This window comes from Vigna angularis, chromosome 7, assembly GCF_016808095.1.
Source record: "Vigna angularis cultivar LongXiaoDou No.4 chromosome 7, ASM1680809v1, whole genome shotgun sequence".
NCBI classification, from domain to species: Eukaryota; Viridiplantae; Streptophyta; class Magnoliopsida; order Fabales; family Fabaceae; genus Vigna; species Vigna angularis.
In genome coordinates this window covers 18,022,390-18,046,755 of record NC_068976.1, presented here as the reverse complement: position 1 = coordinate 18,046,755, position 24,366 = coordinate 18,022,390, and the positions used below count along the sequence as shown (strand labels likewise).

General features: G+C 34.7%; 3 protein-coding genes and 1 long non-coding RNA gene across 7 annotated transcripts; 3 read left to right on the top strand and 1 right to left on the bottom strand.

Annotated features, from left to right (window-relative positions):
• Positions 1–2,088: 2,088 nt before the first annotated feature.
• On the top strand, positions 2,089–14,375 carry LOC108320169 (actin cytoskeleton-regulatory complex protein PAN1). Its single transcript, XM_017551517.2, has 14 exons — positions 2,089–2,247; positions 2,340–2,501; positions 2,681–3,824; positions 4,113–4,322; positions 4,452–4,678; positions 6,833–6,907; positions 8,364–8,435; positions 8,518–8,616; positions 9,431–9,502; positions 9,590–9,704; positions 10,553–10,621; positions 10,979–11,390; positions 11,774–11,903; positions 13,639–14,375. The coding sequence occupies exons 2-14, from the start codon at positions 2,361–2,363 to the stop codon at positions 14,065–14,067; spliced, it is 3,195 nt and encodes a 1,064-aa protein (XP_017407006.1). The 5' UTR covers positions 2,089–2,247; positions 2,340–2,360; the 3' UTR covers positions 14,068–14,375.
• LOC128197730 (uncharacterized) lies at positions 2,339–2,736 on the bottom strand. The gene is made up of 2 exons (XR_008250424.1): positions 2,657–2,736; positions 2,339–2,570 (listed from the first exon to the last, which is right to left on the bottom strand). It is a non-coding gene; the product is annotated as an uncharacterized LOC128197730 (long non-coding RNA).
• Positions 14,376–15,817: 1,442 nt separating the features above from the next.
• LOC108320161 (glutamate receptor 3.2) lies at positions 15,818–19,430 on the top strand. 2 transcript variants are annotated; one of them, XM_017551508.2, is made up of 6 exons: positions 15,818–16,352; positions 16,437–17,767; positions 17,870–18,147; positions 18,262–18,293; positions 18,391–18,804; positions 18,904–19,044. In XM_017551508.2, exons 1-6 carry the CDS (start codon positions 16,055–16,057, stop codon positions 18,912–18,914), a joined length of 2,364 nt encoding a protein of 787 aa, XP_017406997.1. In that variant the 5' UTR covers positions 15,818–16,054; the 3' UTR covers positions 18,915–19,044. The 2 variants fall into 2 exon arrangements, with proteins under 2 accessions (XP_017406997.1, XP_017406996.1); XM_017551507.2 differs by having other exon boundaries at positions 15,820–16,352; positions 18,391–18,785; positions 18,904–19,430.
• A 1,200-nt stretch (positions 19,431–20,630) lies between these two features.
• LOC108320156 (homoserine kinase) lies at positions 20,631–22,861 on the top strand. Of its 3 annotated transcripts, none has more exons than XM_017551499.2 (2): positions 20,631–21,848; positions 22,444–22,861. In XM_017551499.2, the coding sequence occupies exon 1, from the start codon at positions 20,716–20,718 to the stop codon at positions 21,817–21,819; it is 1,104 nt and encodes a 367-aa protein (XP_017406988.1). In that variant the 5' UTR covers positions 20,631–20,715; the 3' UTR covers positions 21,820–21,848; positions 22,444–22,861. The 3 variants fall into 3 exon arrangements, with proteins under 3 accessions (XP_017406988.1, XP_017406989.1, XP_017406990.1); XM_017551500.2 differs by having other exon boundaries at positions 20,638–21,848; positions 22,398–22,861; XM_017551501.2 differs by having other exon boundaries at positions 20,638–21,848; positions 22,370–22,861.
• Positions 22,862–24,366: the final 1,505 nt, after the last annotated feature.

Genomic DNA, 24,366 nt, shown 5'->3' with positions numbered 1-24,366 from the left:
ATATCTATGAGAAAATTACACTTCTGGAATTTCTAATTGATGTGACCAAATTCATCCAATGATAATATTTTTTCTTAATATATATTGAGTAAAAATTAGAAGATAGCTATTCAAGTTATTCGATTATTTAATTATGCATACCAAAGATGCAATTGCATTATTTATATATGAAAAAAATGCAGTTACAGTTACAAACAGGCTGCTTCCTCCTCCACCTCATTTTTTTTCTTTCTTGTACTTCGTAAAATTTAAAATCCTTATTTTTCTTTATTTTAAAAAAACATAATATAAACAACTTTTAAAAAATACATTCTGAAACATCTAATTCGAAATATCAAATGTTTTTCAAATTGAATATTTCGGATCACAAAATATCTTAGGAAACATATAATTTTGAATATATTTTTTATATATGTTTTAAATTGAGTGTTCTTAAAAAGTAATTTTTTGACTCAAAAATATCTTAAACATAAATCTTGAAAAGTTAAAAATTTAGGACAAGTTTCCCGGGATACCATTTTTATTATGGAAGTCTGATCCAATTTTATTCACATAGTCTGACAGATTGGTAGGTCAGTCGAATCAATCTATGAGTCCAATTTCATTAAAAATAAAATAAAATAAAATTTGCATCGCAATACTTCATGTTAACACAATTCAACAATTTAGTCAGAGTATGATACAATTCGATTACGATCTGAAATAGTCCAAATGATTGTCTGTTTTAGTTCAGAATCAACCCAACCGCCTTTGATCAATCGTTTTAATATAAAAAAAAATCAATCATTTGATATGATCTTAAACTTTTGATGACAGAAAAAAAGTTAAGTTAATCAGTTTGTTAATCTGGTAGATGATTAATCCAAATTGTAAAATTCAATCAATTTTCAATTAATAATTAATAATGAGCCTCATCCAACTCTTTTTTTGGCAAACTAATATCATAAATGAATGAGATTGACCCATTTTATCACTCATAGACCCAAGTCACGCACAACTAAAATTTGAGGGTATTTTCGTCTGTTTCCACTCAAATAGTTTCGTGTGAATATAGATGTGTTTATGGAACTTCCTCGCTGCCTCCATTTCCTCACACATGTGTTGATCCAAACACTACAAATCCGTAGTCTTTGACAGTACAATAACATATACTCAGAGCTTATCATTCATTCCACTCCTCCATACCATGAGATAAAGTTTACATGAGCTTAATTAAATATTTAGATCAACTTTAACTTTTAGTTTTGATACATTTTTTATTTTAATTATTTTACGTATCATTTTTTTTTACTTCTCATGAATTTAAACAGCAAAGACTCAAAATATTTAATATTAAAGGTATGAGAATTAAAAAAATTAAAATATTATGGATAATAATCAAAATGACGATCTTTAAATTTAGTGAATAAAAAAAAAGTCAACAAAAATAACCATGTAATTAAACTAGTCATGATTTATTCGCTAATAATTCAGTTTGAGAATTTTAATTGTAATATAATTCTAATTATTAAGTTATAGATATAAATTATTATTATAATACAAATGAATCATATTTATAATTATTTTTAGTGTTATTACTAATTTTATTTTTATTAATTTGATATTTTTAGTTTTATAACTATTTTTTAAACTGAATTAATTACTTGAAAAATTTCTTATAATGAAATTATAAAAATAATTTATTAATATTTTTTTGTAAATTTAATAATACTTTCATGATTAAATATATTTTTAATCTTTAAATTTTAATACAAAATTTGAATTTATCATTATCTCAAACTTAGTTTGATCTCTAATTTTTTAAAAATAAATATAATTTTTCTAAAGTTAATTTTTTTTGTATAAAAATTAGTTTATCATGTATGTAAAAAGAAGTTCAATGAGTCTGAAGATTAAAATTTGTGAAAAGTTAATAATATACACTAATTTCAATTTAACATCAAATTTAGGGATGAAAAATATGAAATCCTATTTTTTATTTTTTAATTAATAATTATTAAAAAATATTGATTAAAGTAAAAGAAAAGGTGCGTACATGTATTTTCGCCTGTATAAACGAAATTAATAGATGAGGGGTATTTTTGAAATTTGGTAACCGGAGAGGATTAAAATTGTCCGTTGGGGAAAAATGAGAAGGAGGGATGATCTGTAATTTTGTTGTTGGGTGAGTGCGTCGATTGGATTGGAGGCGGAGACAATCGAAGTGCAAACCAAGGGATTCATCAATTCTGTTCTTCAGATGGTTTGGTGAGTGAATGAATCACAGGTTAATTCTTTGTTGGTTACATGGTGTGATCTGCAAAGGCAAACTGTAAAAGTGTGCAATCAATTGAAATCAGGCGGTGCTGTTGAATTCTGCAATGGCATCGGCAGCGCCTAATGTCGATCTATTCGATGCTTATTTTCGACGCGCCGATTTGGATCGCGACGGCCGTATCAGCGGTGCCGAGGCCGTCTCCTTCTTCCAAGGCTCCGGTTTGCCCAAGCATGTCCTTGCACAGGTCACTATCTCTCTCACACACTCTTTATTCTCAATTTCTGCTAATGATTTCAATTACTCAATATCCTTCCTGCCATTAAGCATTGCTTTGAGTTAATCTGGTACTGCTTCATAATTTCGTTCGTCTAAATGCTAAATACATCAGAGATCACTTACCTTTCTTGTGTACTCGGTCTGCAGATTTGGGCATTTGCAAACCAAAGCCAAAGTGGTTTCCTTGGCCGGGCAGAGTTTTACAATGCCCTCAAACTTGTTACTGTGGCACAAAGTAAGCGGGAACTAACCCCCGATATGGTAAAAGCAGCATTGTATGGCCCGGCTGCATCTAAGATTCCTGCACCTCAAATTAATTTCAGTGCCACAGTTGCACCCCCTGTACCTGCACCTGCACCTGCACCACAGGCGGGTCCTGTTAATCCTTTGTCCCACCAAAATCTTGGACCAAGGGGGGCAGTTCCAAATCTCAGCGTTAACCGACAAAACCTTCCTTCTCTGGGAAGTCAGTTGGGGAGGCCTCCAGCTCCTAATCTACCACCTGGTATGGCTGTTGGTGGAGCACGCCCTGAAACCCTCAACGTATCAGGTTATGGGTCCGCTGGCAAGATGGGTGAAGCTCCAGAACTAACTTCCTCTCCGATAGCAGTCAGAGGAATTAGTTTCCCAGCTACGCAGGAGGGGTTTGGGCCTGCAACCTCTGGATCAAATGCGGCACGGCCACCTGGCCAATATCCTGCCTCCAGCATAAAGCCGTCAGATCAAATCGTTAAGGATTCTAAACCAGTCACTGTTAATGGTAATGCCCCTGATTCATTTTTTGGAGGTGATTTATTCTCAGCTAATTCGTTTCAGCCCAAGCAAGTTAGTTCTCTACAAGGATATTCTTCTGGCAGTTCAGTGCTTTCTTCAGCTATTGTTCCTGTATCCGAAGGAAACCAGCCTTCTATTAGGACTACTACCCCTGATTCTTTGCAGAGCTCACTTGTTGTATCCCATCCTGTTGGTGCTCAGCTTCAGAAAGCCCAGCCTGTGAGTGCTCAGCTTCAGCAAGTCCAGCCTGTTGGTGCTCAGCTTCAGCAAACCCAGGCTGTGGTAAAACAGGACCAACATGTCCCAGTCCAAACACATAACATGCTGAATTCATCTGGAACTCCTAGGAGATTGCAGGATTCTGCTTCCAGTCAGCCCCAGTCTCCATGGCCAAAGATGGCACAAACCGATGTTCAGAAATATATGAAAGTATTCATGGAAGTAGACACAGATAGAGACGGGAAAATAACTGGGGAACAAGCACGGAACCTATTTCTTAGTTGGAGGTTGCCAAGAGGTATATTTCTTCCTCCTTCCTTTTCTTTTTTTTCTTGCACAGCTGGCTTAAAAGGCTATCTTTATTTTTCTACTTGTCTAGCTCCGCACACAACAGGAAATCAACTTAGATATGATTAATTACACAAATTGCAGGACTAGGTGTGTTTGATAACATCTGCCTTTATGCATGTTTTATAGGGAAGGGGGGGTTATGTTTATTTTTGACACCCAACATGTGTGTTACTTGTCAATGGCTAGCTAATTTCCTGAACATAATCTGTATGCCATGTTTTATATTTTTTTTCAGAGGTTTTAAAGCAGGTCTGGGACTTATCCGATCAAGATAATGATAGCATGCTTTCTCTCAGGGAGTTTTGTATTGCGTTGTACCTAATGGAGCGACATAGAGAAGGACGTGTTCTTCCAGCAGTACTTCCTAGTAATATCATGGTTGATTTACCAACTAGTGGTCAACCTGCTGCTCCCTACAGTGCTGTACCTTGGGGAAATCCGTCAGGTGTGTGCCCAATAATTAGCAGCTTTTATTTTACTTCTACTACTGCCCCAGTACTGACATTACTAATATAACCATTCTGATAAATGAAAATTTAATGCTTTTGTTTCTCCACTATTTTATATATTGAAGGTTTTCAACAACAAGGGATGACTGGTTCTGGGGCTCGACAAGTGAATCCTGCTTCTGGTCGGCCGCCAAGGCCAGCTGCTGTCTCTCAGTCTGATGAAGGACCTCAGAACAAACCACAGAAATCTAGAATTCCAGTCTTGGAGAAGCACCTCATAAATCAGCTGAGTTCAGATGAGCAAAATTCAATTAATTCAAAGTTTCAAGAAGCAACAGAAGCTGATAAGAAGGTACCTCTTTTTTATTTGTTTATTCTCTTGCCTAATTTCTATTGTCACACTTACTGTAGGGGCTAAAAGTAATGCAATCTACTCGTTTCACTGGTTCTTTCAGCGATTTTGTATAAATATAAACCACCTTAACAATTTATAATATGTTTTCCTTGATAGGTATTACACTAATACGTCCTTATAAAGAATAAATTCTCCCTTTTTTCTCTTGTTCTCTCTTTAAAGCTCAGTATCACCACCATAGAGTATAGTTAGTCATATAGCAATAAGATAAAACATCTCTTTAGGCTTAGAATTTTAAATCCAAATTGATTTCTACAATCCAAGTTCAATCACCTTTTCCTCTACTTTCAAGTGTGACATATAAGTTTTTTCCCTTTTAGATTTTACAAAGTTATGAATATCTCTCTTTTTCTTAATGATAGGAACAAAGTAATCTACCTCCACTCATCTGGCATTTCCTTTGATCTCAAACTCTCATTAAATAGCTCACCCATCCACTCAAAATAGTTACTTTTACTTAATTTGAATTCCACACCAAATGATGTCTTGGATTCCCAATCCTTTGATATAATATACAGGTCAATCCTTGTCTGTCACTTAAAAACATACAAAAATAGTTCTCTCATCTCTCTTTGACCCCGTGATTTATAACCTAAAACTTTTCTTCTCCATCCTTAATACTACTTACTAAGTCAATTAGTCCAAATCTCTTGATTTCCTTTCTCTATTTTTGGCAAGCTTTGTAGTTTTTTGTTTTTCCATTCTTTGTCCTTAGGTCTCAACAAAACTTTAATAGGACTTGGTTATTATGGGATTCTTAAGTCCCCTATAGTACACGATGACACGTTTGAAGGAGTGTTTAAGTGTGTGGTTTCTTCCTCCCCCGTTAACATCTAGCTTTTTTGGGTGGGTTCCCCAAATGCCTACATTCTTATCAAACTTCTTGAAAGTTTTGGGTCAATCATTACATGTTATAATGTTTGTAATTTTTGTTTTGTGCTTTATTTATAGCCTTGCGATACCTTCCCATTTTTTAGCATTATTGCATCAATCTTCTTTCATACCCATGATGATGTTCATATATTACATAAGACGAAGACAGTCTGTTTTCTCTAACCTATTTAGTTTTTCAAAGACACAAGATGTTAGTCCTTCTCTGAATTGGGGTGTCCACTACCTCCAAAGACTTACCTATCAAAGTATAAACATGCCAAATAGCAAATCTTATCAGGCATCCCTGAATTTGCATCTTTACCCACATTCATCAAAAAGAATGTGTCAACCCTTGCTAATTTAACTCTATAGCCACGTGCCAATGTGGAAACTTTAACTTATTTGATACTACTGGAGCCATACGACCCTTTAGTTTACGTTAGCAAACATAATCTGTTGAATGATCCTTTTTGGAGTCTAGATAAGTTTAACATTGAATGATACCATAGGCAGATTTGTTGAATTTAATAGTCGAATGTTCAAAACTGGTTGTTTATGACACTAAATATTGTAGAAAAAAATGTCATTGATAGACACATTCATAGTTATGCACTGTTTTAAGAGGTTTGTTATGAATCAGGTGGTGTATATTCATCTCTCTGGGAAAGGGATTGTATCTTTTAAAATAAGAGAAGGAAGACTGAATTAAACATCTCTCAAAAATGTGGAGTTTAATTTACTCTATTTTTTCCCTCACTAACATAGCTGCAGATTATTGTTTTTATTTTGATTGAAATTTTTGCATATGTTTACATGTCTTTTGTATATGCTGCTGTATTTTCTTGTATATCCATCAATTGCAATGGCTTATTTTCATTGAATTTTTAGTTTCATGTTAAGCAACTCTTTATAGGGAATGTGTCCTCTATGGTAATCTTTTAAGCTCAATTAATTTGAGAATTGTTGAGATGACATTGTAATCTATTTTTGGTTTAAACCTTGAAGTGTGCACACTGTTTTTTGCTACCGATTGAAACTTATAGGTACAAAAATTATTAGCTATTACTGGTATATTTGAAAATAGCATGGAAAGATTATGATCTAGATTGTCATTTGTGTGAATCATATCATTTCTGCAGTCCATGTATACTTGATAAAATTCTTGTTTCAACTGAACACAGTCAATGCTCATCTTTTCATTTGTTATGTTAAATACAGGTGGAAGAACTTGAGAAAGAGATTGCGGAGTCCAAAGAGAAAATAGACTTCTGCCGTGCAAAAATGCAAGAACTTGTTAGTGATTTCCTTGCACTCTTCCTTTTTATTTTATTAATGTCTGTTTATAGAAAGTAGTTATGTGATGCATTTCTTTAGAGACTTCTTTCAGATTTACTGTTTTCTGCTTCTGAGAAAAAGGTTTTCCTTTTTCCAAAATCTTATCTAATCATTATAAATTCTTTTAACATGTCATTTTAATTAAAAAAACAATTTTTCTTTGATATAAAAAGGTTTAAATAAGAGAACTTTAAAACTCTAGTCTATTTAATTAAAGTTCGTTTTTACTCTGTTTTTACTCTGTTTTAACTCTCTTTTCTGGATTAATATAGGATTTGTCTACATGTATAGTGTATGGTGATTTGCAGGCTTAGCTATATACCATACATATGTTCTGATTTAAGAAAAGTAATAATTTCATACTTTGGGTCTGCTGAACATAAATGCATAATCACCTGTCTACTTCTTGGGTTTCCTCTCCTATTAATCTTATGGAAGTGAACAAGAGGCACTTGGACTTGGAAAGCTCTTTACTTTATTGTTACTTATTAGTAGTTTAGTAGATGTTACACCACCTCTTTTTTCAGCTTTTGTCTGCTTCTGCAGATACCTAGAAACTACTGGGAAAAGGTTCTTAAAAAGCACATGAATCGGACATGTTCTGTTGTAATGCCTTTTGTAAAAATTGTGTAGAAAAGTAAAGCATATAAAAGCTACCTTTCACGTTGTTATGGTTAATAGCTACATATTCTGTTTTTATATTTTTTACTTAAAGCATAACAAAATATTGTTTAATTTAACATAATAAATAAAATAAACCATAATAACATATAATATATAGACCAAATTATAATGATTAATAAAAAAAACTAAATAAGGCATGTGATAAGTTCAAATTAGAGGTCATTCCTATACCCGCTATCTTGCTATAGCAGTTTTTTTAACTGGCTGCCCCACATTTTCTACCCAAGAATATTAACTATGAGTATCATATTTTTTTTTTTGCTTTCTTAACGAATTTGTTATTTCTTTGTGAATAAATGTTTTTTATGAAGCCAAATGCGAGAATTTTTTATAAAGGCATTTTTTTCTTTTTTTTTTCACCTTTAATATAGTAGTTTTTGCCCCACATTTTCTACGCAGGAATGTTAACTATGAGTATCATATTTATTTTTTCTTATTGCTTTCTTAACGAATTTGTTATTTCTTTGTGAATAAATGTTTTTTATGAAGCCAAATGTGAGAATTTTTTATAAGGCATTTTTTTTTTCACCTTTAATGTTCTTATGGTCAATAGGGTCATATTAATATTAACTTTTCTGCTTATTTTCACCTTTTCTATGGTTAATAAGTGATAGAAAGGAGTGAAGCATATAAAAGCAGGCTTTATTCTTCTTCTTCTTATGGTTACTACTGTTATGTAATTTTTTTTTTACCCTTTTTCAACAAATTTGTTGTTTTTTTGCTATAAAAGGTTCTATACAAAAGCAGATGTGACAATCGGCTTAATGAGGTCATAGAAAGAATATCAGCTGATAAACATGAGGTATCTTTCTTTAAAATTGAATGTGTTCTTTATTACCTCAGTAATCATAACATTTATTATTTGCTCAAAATATTAATTTCAGGTTGAGATTCTAGCAAAGAAATATGAAAATAAATATAAGCAAGTAGGAGATTTATCATCCAAGTTAACTACTGAGGAAGCCACATTTCGTGACATACAGGTGCAATGAAATCTGACTTTTTCTTCAGTTGATCGGTTATAAGCATATGTACTAAATGGTTTGTTTTCTTTTGCCTGTTATGCTTCATTGCTGTCTATTAGAGATATTGATGCAAAACCATTATTCAACTAGATGTTAGTTTTCTGTCTTTTGTATCTTGTACAGTTTAGAGCCTATATATACTAGGCTTGTATTCTCTGTTTCTAGTCACGTGAAATAATATACAAGATCAGTCTTTGTTTATCTTCTTATCTTCTCTTCATATCGTTTTCTGATATGGTATCAAGGGCTAGAATTTGATCTGCAATGGTCAATTCAAGCTCCCACCCATCTGCTTCACAGTTTTTTATGAATTCCATAGCAGAAAAACTTGATGATTCCAATTACCTTCATTGGAAACAAGTTGAACCTAATATCAAATCCCATCCATCATGCTCTGTGACAATCAAAGTTCTGTTGCCATAGTATATGATCCGTATATGGAGATTGACGTCTTTTCGTGTTTGTGGTCAAGTCCCTCTAATCATTTTGAAGTTCTTTGACACAAACTCAATGTAAATGATTTTGCTCGAAAAAATCCCTCATCTTGAGTTTAGGGGGGTATTAGAGATATTGTTGTAAAAACATTAAGTTACTCAACTGGATGTTAGTTTTCTGTTTTTTGTGTCTTGTACAAAAGGCTTTAGAGCCTATATATAATAGGCTTGTATTCTCTGTTTTTAGTCAAGTGAAACAATATACAAGATCAGTTTTCGATTATCTTCTTTTTTCTTCGTATCTGTTTTTGATATTGTCAAAATTCGTTTGTGTGTAGGAGAAAAAAATTGAATTGTATCAAGCGATTGTAAAGATGGAACAGGATGAAAAAGGTGATGAAACTCTGCAGGTACATTTTAATATTACCAGGTTTGTGCATCCATCTTGACAGATTGTGATAAACTTCTGTATCTCATTTATCACCTGAATTTTTAAGGCTCGTGTTGATCGTATCCAAACGGACCTTGATGAGCTGGTGAAATCTCTGAATGAGCGGTGCAAGAAGTATGGATTACGTGCTAAGCCCACAACATTACTGGAGCTACCCTTTGGTAAATTCAAATTTGTATTTGATTTTATTGTTTTATTATATCCTTCCAGTTGTTCCCAAATCTTTGTCATGTCTATCACTTCATTTTATTGTGTTTAGTGCGTTTGTTTAGATACCAGCTTTACTTTTTAATTTGAAGAAGTGGCCTTCAGTTGCTGAACCACTGGTTTTGAATTGGCAATAATTATTTGTGCTAGTGCAGCTTGGTACAGGTTGCCTGATCAAGTGGCATTAACATATTCAGTTTATTCAGATTTTATGTGACCTTTTTAACTGATTTTGTTGCACAACTCAGTTTGGACAGATTATAAAATAATTTATACAACGCGTGTCTCTTATCATGCATCTTTTCTCATGTGCAATTTTTTCTTTTGGAAATCAGTTTACAATACAGTATCATGATACTTATATAATTATACGGTTCTTTGTAATAGCTACTACTGTACTTGCTATCATATATTGGGTTAATATTGATTTTATGAAGAGGGAAACTTGAACTCTGATGTTTCTGACAACTGTATGCAAGATATACTATTCAGTTTCAAAACATTTGATGTGATTGATGTTTTGATGGCATCCTATAATTAATGCTTATTTTTAGATTGTTCTGACAGAAAACTTTAGTTGTTCGTTTTTAGTATATGTATGATTGCATTTATCTACCATTATTTTAATGTAGTTTTCTTGCTTGTGTCTTGTCATTTCTCTTTGGTTTGTGGTTTTTGTGGTGCCCTGCCAATGAACCCCTCGTGATCCTGTCTAGTATATATTTGTATTGAGTAATGTAGTAATCATACACATCGAGTTTGATCTTGTATTCTGTGGCCTCACTCAATTTTATCCTTTAAGGCTGGCAACCCGGAATCCAAGAAGGAGCTGCTGACTGGGATGAAGATTGGGATAAGCTTGAAGATAAAGGTATTCAAAATAATCCTAACTTGATAGATAATCTGTTAACTGAATAAAACTAAAAATGCTTGCGTATACCTGCCTTGTATCCATGTTCTTTCACACTTGGTTCTTTGTTAGCGGATGAACTGTACTTAGTTGATTTTGTTGTGTGACTATTTTCTCAGCATTGCTGTTTATCCAATTGTGAGCGGTTGATTTTGAACAGTTATGTATTTCAGGAGACAATATATTCCCAAAACATAGCTGTAAATTTAAGAGATATTATGATATTTTTGAATTAAAATAATGGTTAGCTGCTCCTATTCACTTTTAGATAATATTTTGGAAATGGCTACATAAATTGGTTATTCACTATGCTTGCAGAATATGTTTTTGTCAAAGAACTCACTCTTGATGTCCAAAACACTATAGCGCCTCCAAAGCAAAAGTTGCCATCAGCTGTGAACACAAAAGCTGTGAACACAAAAGCTGTGAACACAGAAGCTGCGAACACAAAAGCTGTGAACACAGAAGCTGTGAACACTGACAGTCCTACATTTGCAGCTTCTCCTAGGAGTGATGACAAGTCAGAAAAGCCACAGACTACCAATGAACAAGTTGGCAATGGATCTGTTTATAATAAAAGTGAAGATGGGTCTGCAAAAAGTGCTCCCAGTAGTCCATTTGCAAGCAGTGCTATTGGAAGTCCACATGGGGACTTTGCTGATTCTGACTTTAGAAAAACTACTGGTGAAGATAGTTCACCCCGTGATCATACCATACAAGAATCCCAAAGGTTTGTTTTTAAGATATTTACTCCAGTTTCCCAAATGCTGGCCAATTGCCCATTTTACCGTATAATTTATTATTATTATTATTTTTATCTGAAGGGATCAAGTTACTATAGAAGCAACTCTTGGTAAAGTTACTCTTTTTGATAACTTTTTGGACTATTAAATTTGATTAATCCACAAATTGAATATGTAGATATTGATTCAACAGCCGTGAAAATCAAGCTTTTAGTTAAATCGCACATTTTTAGATATGTAATCTAATACACAATGTTTTTTAATCCATTATGCGTTAAATTAAATTTATTCAAAAAAGTATGAAATAGTTTCACTTGCTATAGATCCTGTGATGATGCAACATAATTTAAATTTAATCTTGCATATGTAGTGATCGTGGTGATGTGAAGTCTGTGTTTTCTGGAGACAAAAATTTTGATGAACCAAATTGGGGAACCTTTGACGCTAATGATGATATTGATTCAGTTTGGGGATTCAATGCCAATAGCACCACTAAGGAGGTATGCCAATTCTGTCACCCTAAAACTAGCTGGGTTATGATGCTGTAATATCTTTAAAATACCTTTGAATACTAATATTACACTAAGTACAAATGTTGTATAAGTACATGATTAGACTCCGTACACAATAATGGTCATCCTAATACGGTAGCACCCCTCTAGTGGAAGATGGGTATGCCCTCATCTTGTTAACAATCAACCCATTTAACACACAATTGAAAAGCATGATAACTTCAAACTTAGACAGGCCAAAAAAAACACACAATGTTAATAGGGTTCTGAAACACCGACTTTAATTGAACTTGTCCAAAAGAATATTAATAGAGACAACACACTGATTAGATGGTTGGAATGATGCACCTCTGGATGAGTTAACAATCAATCTAGTAGTACTACTAAATCATTCGAGGTATGCATGTTTGGAGAGAATGAAGAATTATTGACCCGAGCGAGGTAGACAGAAAGGCTCATATGCACAAAATTTCTTCTAATTTGTCTATTGTGAAATTTTAAACAGAATAAACCTCAAATTTTGTTGAGAATCCACATTGACTATGCGGACAGTCAATGTAGAGCTTATATGACCACTTGAACAATCCTAACTTAAAGAGCTAGCTTTTGTGGTTAAGGTAGCTCTGACCCAATTGAAAACAGAATTTTGCGAGACAACATTATTATGTTTGGTGGTCTTCCTCCACAATTTAAGTTTACTGTATTTCTTTCTTTATTTCACTCATCAACTTCGACTGAGTTGTAGGCGGTGTTTATTATTGTTGAATAGAAGAAAAAGCTTGAGACGTGATTGATTGTGCTCATTAGAGTGTATTAGTATACACTCTGGGTAATAGTTAAACAGGAAATGATTGTCTAATTACCGATAATCAAGGATATTTAACAATTTGAAACAATTGCCTAATTACCATAATTAAAGATATCAAAGGGAATTTCAATTGAGGGATCGGCTCTTGGTTGTGTCGAATAAATGTCCAATACCTGGATAGCGGATTAGAGGCATGAAAGGTTGATTTTTAGTCCAAGACTTTTGTTATGTTACAAGCCTATTAGGATACTCACTATTTATTGCCTAAGGTGAACGGTTCGACTGCAAATTGACCTTGGTGCTAACGTAATTTGTAAGGGAATCTTCTGTTGACACTTCCATTTTATACACATCCTTTATATTATGTAAATTACAACGTCCTTTCTCACTAGAGTTTACATTGGACTTCGTGTGCACCCTATCATAGGATTTTTCTAGATCTGTGAAGATTGGGCTGGTCTTTTGTGTCCTTTTATTGATTATAATCAACCCCAGCATTAGTCGGCCTCCATGTGTTTATTGAGAATATGAATTGGATGTAGGAGATGTGAATAGTTAAATTGCATTTTACTTGAGGGAATATGAAGACATGATGATTTGGTGTACGAATTCAGAGTTTGTACAGGATTTTATGATTGTCATAAAATCAAAGGGATAAATATTGAAGCTAGTTTGCAGAGGATTGATGGGATCAGAGGAGGAAGCATTGTATAATCTTAATGAGCTTAGTTATGCTGCCCTAAGGTACATAAATTGAATATAATCGAGGAATGATGAAAAACAGCATAATTATACCTTATTCTTCCGGACCCCCTCCTTGTGTTAATGTACAAGTTTTAGTTGCTTCAGCTTGTTTAAGCAATGGTTATTTTTACTGTAGCAGTCTACCAATTACTTTTGGAAAATTGTTTACAGGAGAGAGATTTTGAGGGAGCTGGAGACAACTATTTCTTTGATTCTGGAGAACTGGGCTTAAACCCCATCAAAACAGGTTCACCACAGGTTGGTGATCCTGTCCAGAGGAACAGTGGATTCAATTTTGATGATTCTGTTCCAAGCACGCCACTTTTCAATTCTAGTAGCTCTCCGCAAAGGCCAAAAGAGTGGTTGGAAACTGCTTTTGACTTCTCAAGATTTGATTCTTTCAGAACACACGACAGTGTACCTCTGCCTGCTAGGGAGGCGACAGAACAATTTGATTCAGTACGCAACAGTGTGGATTTTGATCATGTTCATGGATTTCCAGCATTTGATGACTCCGATCTCTTCGGCTCTGGGCCGTTTAGGACTTCATCGGATAGTCAAACTCCCAGAAAAGAATCTGATAGTTGGAGCGCATTTTAGCTTAGCAAATTCACACAATGCATTATTTGTAGTTTTGGTGGAGTGGGTTGTCTGTTAGTCTTACTATTTGGACCTGTTATAAGTGTAATGTATTATCTTTATTTTATCCTGTGTATTCTTTGTTCCTCACTTTTTTTCTTTGGGGAAGGGCGCGGCATTGTCTCCACTCCAGCAATCTCACTTCCCTTAATTGAAACTGAAGGCCTGTCTATATTTTTGGTTTGTTGGTTGATACTTTTCCATACTCCTGCACAAGAGATTGTGGTATTGATGACTGTCTCATTTGAGTGATGTTTGCTCAGCGGAATTTTATTATAATTCTTTTTTCATTTGTGAAGTATAACTGCAACCTAATTTGTCCAATTAAATTTAGAGAAATGTACACAGAATACTTTCTCACTATTTTTGTTGTTAACTGATATTTATTTAAATTCGCGTAATTATTTGTCTGAAATTTATTACCATTCCTCTTCACATCGGAACACCCGACCCGGTCCTGATTTTGCTGCAGGTGTTTATTATTGATTAGTTATCAAATTATGTTGAAGTTGGGTGGAGAATTTTAAATTAATAGGAAATGCAGTGAAATGGAATTGCTGTTTGTTTGCATAACTATTCTAAATTTATCATTTTAAAATATTCTATAATAATTTGTTATGATGAAATAATGTTTCTAAAATAGTTTAAAATATTTATTTCTAAAGCGTCAAATTTAAATTATTTCTGACCGCATTGGCAGAAAAGATTCTTAGAATATATCCAGATGGGTTATTTGAAATTAATGACATTTCTTGACTATCTTAATGTAATTAAAGGTGGTAAAACGACTCAGCGTCTCGTTTTCGCGTTCTGACGTGCTTTATCATCGATTAGTTAAAAAGGGGATGGTACGGATTGAGTTGGCCAATTGTATAAAAACATATTTAATTATATCAATATTTTTTAATTTTGTATTATTTAATTAATTTTTTAATGGAATAATTTTAAATAATTATTATATTTATATATTAATTTATTTTATTATAATTAATGATTAAAACTTAATTTATAATTATAATTGATTTAAGTTACAATATATATTTGTATATTTAAAATAATATAATGTAAAATATTAAATTATTTTTATTTTCATTTTGAAAAAAACATTTATTTAGTTTTTTTTTTGTCAATTTGACGTGCTAACAAAGTGAGTTAAAATAAATTAATGGATTGAAATCTCTAATTTGAACCATCAATTTTTAATATGAAAACCACCGAAATAATAAGTCTTTTATCAGCATATAAAAATTAAGTAAAGACATATGATTAAGAAAAACAAATTCGACTGCCTCTACAACATATGATTATATTGTAAATTCTAGAGCTGTATTAATCTTTTTAATTTTATGAAAGTATTACCAAATGATCAATAAGTAATTAAATAAAAAGAAAGTACAATATAACCATGATGGATCAGTGATTCTAGATTGCATTGATATATTCTATATTTGCAAATTCACTTCATTATAATCACATGATCTATGAACACTCCTAAATTCCTCTTGGCATAACTTATCCACTTTACAAGGCATGTACATGCGTGGTACAGATATGGCATTTGTGAAAGGTGTCCAGATAGGAAGAAAAAATATTGTTGTAGAAGAAAGCGTATAATTCACACGAGTAGTGCGTTAGTTAATGAGCACTGCATCATAGATTAGACAGACAAGACCATGTCATACAATAAACTCTGACAAAAGCACTTCAACGTTGAAATTGCCATAGATGAAACGTCACAATCTGATGCGCTCATTTCGCATTTTGAACTCATGTCAAAATGGCGCTGTGCTCTGACTCCCACTTGGTACCAAGTGAGCACAAACTATGGTGGTAGAGTGGTCCACCTCCACCTCCACCTCCACCTCCGCTTTCTGCTTTAACTGTCTCCCGCTATAATTATAATAACGCATGTCTCTCTTCGCCATCTTCAGCCCTTTTTCATAAGTACATGAATGTGCAGCTTGCCTATCGTAGGTTCTTCATGAATCTGCTATTCCTTGCATTCACATTGATCCTATTACATGGATCATCAACAGCAAGAGAAGAAGCTTCCCGACATGATGACGATGATGTCGTCAATATCGGTGCCATATTCACATTGCAAACTATAAACGGCAAAGTTTCCAAAATTGCCATCGAAGCAGCTGAGCAAGACGTAAACTCCGACCCCCGCATCCTGGGGGGACGTAGATTGTCCATAAACGTCCATGATTCCAACTTCAGTGGTTTTCTTGGCTTCATTGGGGGTATGGTATCAGTGCCTATCACTTGCTTGTTTGATATTCTTGTTTTGATTGTTGGTTGGTGCTGACTGGTGCACTTGATTACAGCCCTCAAGTTCTTGATGACCGACACAGTGGCTATAATCGGTCCACAAACCTCAGGAATGGCCCATGTGCTTTCGCATCTCGCAAATGAGCTCCATGTTCCCCTACTCTCCTTCACCGCTCTGGATTCCACCCTAACACCTCTCCAGTATCCTTATTTTGTCCAGACAGCGCCCAGCGATCAGTTCCAGATGACTGCAATTGCGGACATGATTAGTAATTATGGTTGGAGAGAAGTCATAGCAATATTCAGTGATGATGATCCGGGTCGAAATGGGGTAACTGTTCTGGGGGATAAACTTGCAGAAAGGGGTTGTAAGTTGTCTTACAAAGCAGCACTGCCTCCTGATCCAACCGCCACTCCAAGCTTTATTATCAGTCAGTTAGTGAAGATTAAGAGCATGGAGTCTCGAATAATCGTTTTACACACCTTCGCCAAAACTGGTCTCCTGGTTTTTGACCTGGCTCAAAAACAAGAAATGATGTCCAAAGGGTATGTTTGGATAGCTACTGCATGGTTATCGACTGTTTTAGATTCATCTGCTTCAAACACTTCTAACTCAATTCTAGGAGTTCTTACCCTTCGCCCTCACACCCCTCAATCCTTAAAAAAACAGGCATTTATCTCAAGGTGGAAACACTTAAGTAATGGCTCAATTGGGTTAAATCCATACGGACTCTATGCCTATGATTCTGTGTGGATGATTGCTCGGGCACTGAACTTATTCTTTGATCAGAAAGGAAGGGTTTCTTTTTCTAACAAAAATTTAAGTAGTACGGGGGAAGAGACTCTGGATCTGGGTGCTTTGAGCATTTTTGATGGAGGGAAGCAACTACTTGATAACATATTGCGCATTAATATGACTGGATTGACTGGACCTATTCACTTTGGTTCAGATAGATCTCCTCCACATCCATCATTTGATATCATTAATGTAATTGCCACAGGTTTTCGGAGCATCGGTTACTGGTCTAATTACTCTGGGCTCTCCGTAATCACCCCAGAGAAACTTCAGTTGAAGCCTGCCAATCGTTCAATTTCAAACCAGCATCTAAAGCCTGTCATATGGCCTGGAAATACCATAGAAAGGCCTCGTGGATGGGTTTTCCCAAATAATGGGAGGCAACTGAGAATTGGAGTTCCCAACAGAGTTAGTTATAGAGACATAGTCTCACAAATAAATGCCTCCAATGCAGTTCAAGGATATTGCATAGAGATATTCCGAGCTGCCATAAAACTTCTTCCTTATGAAGTTCAGTATAAGTTCGTTCTGTTTGGAGATGGAAAAAATAACCCAAGCTACTATGATCTTGTCAACATGATTACTCTTGATGTAATGCAACCAATACCCAAAAAAATTACATTCCTTCTATTACAGAGTACAAACATGCTAATTTTCATGCTTTTATTGATTTTATTTCGCTTGCATCTACAGGTTTTCGATGTTGCTGTAGGTGACATTGCTATTGTCACTGACCGAACAAAGATTGTGGATTTTACTCAACCATATATAGAGTCGGGGCTAGTTGTGGTTGCTCCGGTAAACAAATTGAAGTCGCATGCTTGGGCTTTCTTGCGACCATTTACTCCAATGATGTGGGGTGTCACTGCATTTTTTTTCCTTTTTGTTGGAACAGTGGTGTGGATTCTTGAACATAGAACGAACGATGACTTTCGGGGGCCGCCAAAGGAACAGATAGTTACAGTTCTTTGGTAAGTACTGAGGAGTTTTCCTATTACTGAACTTTACTTCCCTTCTGAATTGACTCCCTGTAGCTTGTGTACATATATCTTGACGTAACTGATCATCTTTGTATCATGTTGCAGGTTTAGTTTCTCAACCATGTTCTTTGCGCACAGTAAGTCCACCCATTTTAGCAATTGATGTCGTATTCGAGAAACATGTTCTGGTGTATCCTTGTTGGTAGATATTAATAAGCTTCTTCATTATTTCAGGAGAAAACACAGTGAGTCCACTTGGTCGAATTGTGTTGATTATCTGGCTTTTTGTGGTTCTGATAATCAATTCAAGCTACACTGCAAGCTTGACATCAATTCTGACAGTGCAGCAGCTGTCTTCACCCATAACAGGAATTGATAGCTTGATATCCAGCAGTGAACGTATAGGATTCCAAGTAGGCTCGTTTGCTGCAAACTATCTAACCGAGCAACTCAACATCCCCAAACATAGACTTGTTCCTCTTGGCTCGCCAGAAGAATATGCCATTGCCCTTGAAAGAGGAACAGTTGCAGCAGTGGTGGATGAAAGGCCATATGTAGAACTATTCCTTTCAGACCACTGCGAATTCTCAATCAGGGGCCAAGAGTTCACCAAAAGTGGATGGGGATTTGTGAGTATCTTTATAATTGGTATAAAGTGGATTTTATGTTATCTTGATTAATTTATGGCTGTAATAAGTTTCAAGGATTGATTGAATTTCCATATTAATTTGTTGGGTGTGGTGACAGGCATTTCCTAGGGACTCTCCTTTTGCAGTTGATATGTCAACAGCCATTTTAACTTTATCTGAAAATGGTGAACTTCAGAGGATCCATGAAAAGTGGCTTTCAGAAAAGGCTTGTGCTCATCGCAGTAGTGAGAATGAACAACTTCAATTGAATAGCTTCAAGGGCCTGTTTCTAATATGTGGGATAACATGTTTCGTGGCGCTTTTGATATACTTCTTATCAATGCTACACCAGTTCAGTAAAAAATCCCCTATAAAAGCTGGTCCTTCAAATCGTGACAGCTCGCGTTCTGCACGCATCCAAACATTTCTAGATTTTGTGGACGAGAAAGAAGTCGTATCTCCCAGGAAATTAAAAAGAAAACTGGAACATATTTCATCAAATCGTTTGAGGAGCATATCAAAGAGCAGGAGTGAGAGAGTACAGTAATAAGCTGCATCATTCTCATTTTCATCAACATATGTCATTCTCTCTACATATACAAAGTTACTTCAAACTTATTCTTCTCTAATTTACTTCTCTTAAGTCATCTCACCTCATAATTAATTTTCTTCTAAAGCTTTTTTGCTCCAAGCTTCACGGTTCACTTGCAAATTAAATTGCACATAGCTTAACAATGAAAACTATAAAATTATAACTTGGCATTCAAAGAAACAAAAACTATATTAGAGTACTGGATGGACTTGCCAACTTGGATTCAACACTACTCAATTTCCAGGCAAATTCTTACTGCACTCCCATAATTTCATAATCCATCTCCATAAATTTCAAATTTTCAGATTTACTCTTTATTTTAGGATTTTCAGTTTGAACATCAATATTTTATTATTATAGAAAGTATAATTCATAATACCAAATAAAATATATTTTTTAAAATTTGTATTTTGGACTATCAAATTTATATTTTGAAATATATAATCCAAAAAATGAAAAAATATACGTTTTGTAATATACATTTCCAAATATAAAATACATTTTAAATTATATAATTCTAATAAAGTAATACATAGAAAGAGTAATTTTATCATTTCTTATGAATATCCAAGAGGAAACCATAGAGGTGTAAGAAAAAAGAGCCCAATTTCCAACATTTTGTCTCAATAGTAACACAAATATTAGTGCTAGTGCTAGTACTGAAATTTGCTACAACATGGATGGATTGTGTCACGATAATAGGGAAAATAATTAAACCACAAACAAAAGTAAGGGCATGATTAATATAATGATAATTAATGGATCACATGATCACTAGAAATTTTTTGTTTAATAAATTTTAATTATTCAACACTTAAAATAGGCCTTTGAAATAAAAACTTAAATTTCTTATCCAACTAAATAAACACCCATATTTTTATAGTTTTAATTAAGTTTGATTTCAACGGTTAGGTTTAAGAATAAACATAATAAATTGTTAACCGGAAATCTAATTCATAATTAATACGATTTTAAGTTTTATTTTTTAAATAACAGATAAAATGCTTTTTGAAAAAGAAAATATATTTCAAAGAAAAGAAACTCTGTATTATTTAACTCTACATCTAATACAAATCATACTACAAACATTCAAATCGATTCAATAATAATTTTGAAAGGTCCGGCCAAACTACCAACATTTTGTGTCATCCCAGAATAGACTGAGAGTTATTTGTTTTGATTTGTAAAGGAAAATCAAATTTAATTGAAAAACTACTATATTTATAATAATAATAACAATGATAATATAATCTCAATTTGAAAGAGAAAGTGATATTATATATTTATTATTAAATATAGGTTTGTAAGTGGGAAGAGTGGTGCGAAGAGGAAGTGGAAATGGCGACGGCAACTTACTTCCCGTGTCCGTCTCCGGCGAGTTTCAAAGGCAGTGAGATGCCGATAGCAAGATTCAGATGCTGCAGCAGCAGCAGCGGAAACAGCCACAGCGTCTCGCTCAATACTCGAACGGAGCCCCAACCCGTAACCACATTCGTCAAAGCGTTTGCTCCCGCCACCGTCGCCAATCTCGGTCCCGGCTTCGACTTCCTAGGTTGCGCCGTCGACGGGATGGGGGACATTGTCTCCGTCAGGGTCGACCCACAGGTTCACCCGGGCGAGATACGCATCTCCGACATCACCGGCCACGCTCCCGACAAGCTCAGCAAAAACCCTCTATGGAACTGCGCTGGCATCGCCGCCATCGAAGTCATGAAAATGCTCTCCATTCGATCCGTCGGCCTCTCGCTCTCCCTGCAGAAGGGCCTGCCTTTGGGAAGCGGTCTGGGATCGAGCGCCGCCAGCGCCGCCGCTGCGGCCGTGGCGGTGAACGAGATGTTTGGGAAGAGATTAAGCGTGGAGGATCTTGTTGTGGCGTCGTTGAAATCGGAAGAGAAGGTTTCGGGGTATCACGCGGACAACGTGGCCCCATCGATCATGGGGGGTTTCGTGCTGATTCAGAGCTACGAGCCGCTGCAGTTGATAGAGCTAAAGTTTCCCGCGGAGAAGGAGCTGTATTTCGTGCTGGTGAGTCCTGAATTTGAAGCCCCGACGAAGAAGATGCGCGCAGCGCTCCCCGGCGAGATTGGGATGGCGCACCACGTTTGGAATTGCAGCCAGGCTGGCGCTCTGGTGGCGGCGGTGTTGAAGGGTGACGTGGTTGGTTTGGGGAAGGCTTTGTCCTCTGACAAGATCGTTGAGCCCCGGCGTGCCCCCTTAATTCCCGGCATGGAGGCTGTTAAGAAGGCTGCCCTTCAGGCTGGGGCCTTTGGCTGTACCATCAGTGGCGCTGGCCCCACCGCCGTTGCCGTCATCGATGATGAGCCCACCGGACATGCCATTGCGCAACACATGATTCACGCCTTTCTCAGCCACGGCAATTTGAAGGCTTCTGCAAAAGTCTTGCAGCTCGATCGCCTTGGTGCTAGACGCATTCTAGATTGAGTTCTATCTCAGTGTCTTCCTTTCCTATGGTACCTTCTCTTCTCTTCCCTCCTCCACTGTTTGATCACCCGAATAACATTTCATATCTCACATACATTTTTCATCATTGCTTCTGTTACTCTCTGACACCACCATTTTACCGTAATGCTTCTTACATCCTTTTGCGTTTTTGGACTACTTCCTTGCACAAATTGTTCTGTTCTGATGAATCACTCTACTGACTCTCTTTGTCAATGAAAAAACTGTTGCCATGTTCTTGCCATGTCTCAACTCTCCATTTTTCTCCTTCGCATCAGAAACTTGAATGGTATTATATAAAATGAAGACCTTTTTCAGATCAGATTATTGTTGATCTATTTTGCCTCTGTACATTCATATACATCATTCATTGTGTCAGCACAAGTCCACTCGCATTTTGTTCCCAACCCCACAGTTTCTGTTCTAAGCTTCTTGAAATTGTGATATTCTGATTAAATCTTGAGTTTAGAATTTTGGTCAGGTTTTGAATTGCCTATCCTTTTTAAATGCATCCATGACTGAAATTCCATAGAATCTTTCTCGGCTTTTGTTATTTGTAGCCAGTGGCGCTGAATGAATTGTTTCATAACTTAATATGCTTACCAGAATCTTGAAGATTTCAAAAATTGGATTTCTTTCACTTCCCCGGACACTACTAGTGCTGGCTCAAGTGTATCTGATAAAGGAAAAGCAGCAATCTGGTGTGGAGGTCTAAATAAAAAGAGAAACATAAACCATGGGAGCTGCATTTGGGTGGCGACAATTTAAATACATGAATAATTACGAAAGAACTGGATCAGGTCAGTTGTTATGGCGAGCCCAAAGGCAGGTTTTAGGTTTTCTTTGATTATGTTTTCTTTTTCTACCCGCTAAACCTTTTTGTCTTTCTAGTTACTCCTAGTTTCATTGTGTTAATCTTGCTTTTCAGTAGCATGTAAAATGTTTTTCACTAATTGTTCTGTAGTACTTATATTTGTCATTTCAATGTCAAGTTTCCCTTTTTCCTAGTTAAATCTAAGAAAAATGCATTCAGACTTCATCACGGTTTTAGGATCTAGTTTCCATAGGATGTGTATCCTTGCTCGTCGAAGGATTGTTTTAAGATGAACTGAAGTGCCGTGCCTGTTTAACTTTTCTTGTAAAATCCAATCTTTAACTAATTTTACTTGTTATAAAATAAATTGTTAAACCCTCTAAGATCATTTTTTAAAGAATAAATAGTAATCACATTAATCATTTAAAATATTTTGCTGCTAAATTAGACTTTACAAAATTATAATTTATTGCTAGGGATGGGAATAAGGCATGTAATGGTTTGAGTATCAGTTTTCATCTATAAAATAAAAGTTCATTCACATCTTTATATGTAACAAGTATAAACTTTGTTTCATTTTCATTCTCATGGGAAGTAGGTATACTAGTACTTGCACCTCGATTCTTTTAATCTAAATTATTAATTAAATTATTTTTGTACCAAAAAAAAATTACAGTAATAAACATAATTTTTTTAAAAATCAATAAAAATATTTTTTTTCTTGTCAAATATAAAATTATAATTATATAAAATAAAAGAATAAAAAATAATTACTCATCTTTAAGTACTACATCCAAAAACAGTTATTAAGTTTATTACATATAAATTTAAAATCTAATTTTACTCGTTCTTTTCAAATGGATAAGTTGATTACAAATTTTTATGCTATTTTATTTTTTTTAAGAAATAAATTATTTAAAAAATGAAAGAAGTAAGGGTAAGGTTACTCGAATTGTTTTAATTGTGAAAGGTGAATGGGATAGTATGGTATAATTTGGTAGTAACTTATTCAATTTCGTCCCTGGAAAAAATTTTAAACAATTACAAACAACTCATTATTTAGTATTTAATTATGATATATAATAATATTTATTATTTATAGGCGAGAGTTGTTCAGAAGGAACTCTAAGAGTAAACTCTCTTGATACTATAAATTAATTTTATGACAAAAAGAAGGATGATGCATTCTGGAACCCATAATTACTGAAATGTTATATACCACCAAAACTTTTTTTTTATCAAACACTGATTAAGTTGCCCTCCAAAAGCTAGACCCGTTTATGTCTATATTCTTGTTGTAGTCAAATTAGAACAATATAACTTTCAAAACAACTAGTCAAAAATAAAGTTTATCAAGATGACAATAATGTTTTAAAAAATATTGACAATATATAATAATTAAGTTATATTCAGCATCTTCGCCATTTTTAAAATACTAACATTCTCAGAACATTTACAATACCCACGCAAAAAACCTTACAAATATTTAACATTGATTATAATTTCTATGGTAGACATTGCTTACCCAAAAAAAAACACTATTCCTATTTTTATTATTCCCAAAATTCCCACTTTCACTAACATCCCTTCCGCAGAACACCGAGTTTAAATTGAAGACGTAGCTATGTATAAATACTTGCTTTACTTCCTGAAATTAAAATTTTCACAATGTTTCACATTACTAAGGACTAAGATAAGTAGTAGTATTTTGCTTA

Excerpts from the sequence above, each read along its gene's own strand:
- LOC108320169 (XM_017551517.2), top strand. The coding sequence starts at position 2,361 with ATGGCATCGGCAGCGCCTAATGTCGATCTATTCGATGCTTATTTTCGA. Across the intron at positions 2,502-2,680 it reads CCAAGCATGTCCTTGCACAG|ATTTGGGCATTTGCAAACCA; the intron begins GTCACTATCTCT and ends CTCGGTCTGCAG. Across the intron at positions 4,679-6,832 it reads CAACAGAAGCTGATAAGAAG|GTGGAAGAACTTGAGAAAGA; the intron begins GTACCTCTTTTT and ends TGTTAAATACAG.
- LOC108320161 (XM_017551507.2), top strand. The coding sequence starts at position 16,055 with ATGAATGTGCAGCTTGCCTATCGTAGGTTCTTCATGAATCTGCTATTC. Across the intron at positions 16,353-16,436 it reads TTTTCTTGGCTTCATTGGGG|CCCTCAAGTTCTTGATGACC; the intron begins GTATGGTATCAG and ends ACTTGATTACAG. Across the intron at positions 17,768-17,869 it reads TCAACATGATTACTCTTGAT|GTTTTCGATGTTGCTGTAGG; the intron begins GTAATGCAACCA and ends TTGCATCTACAG.
- LOC108320156 (XM_017551499.2), top strand. The coding sequence starts at position 20,716 with ATGGCGACGGCAACTTACTTCCCGTGTCCGTCTCCGGCGAGTTTCAAA.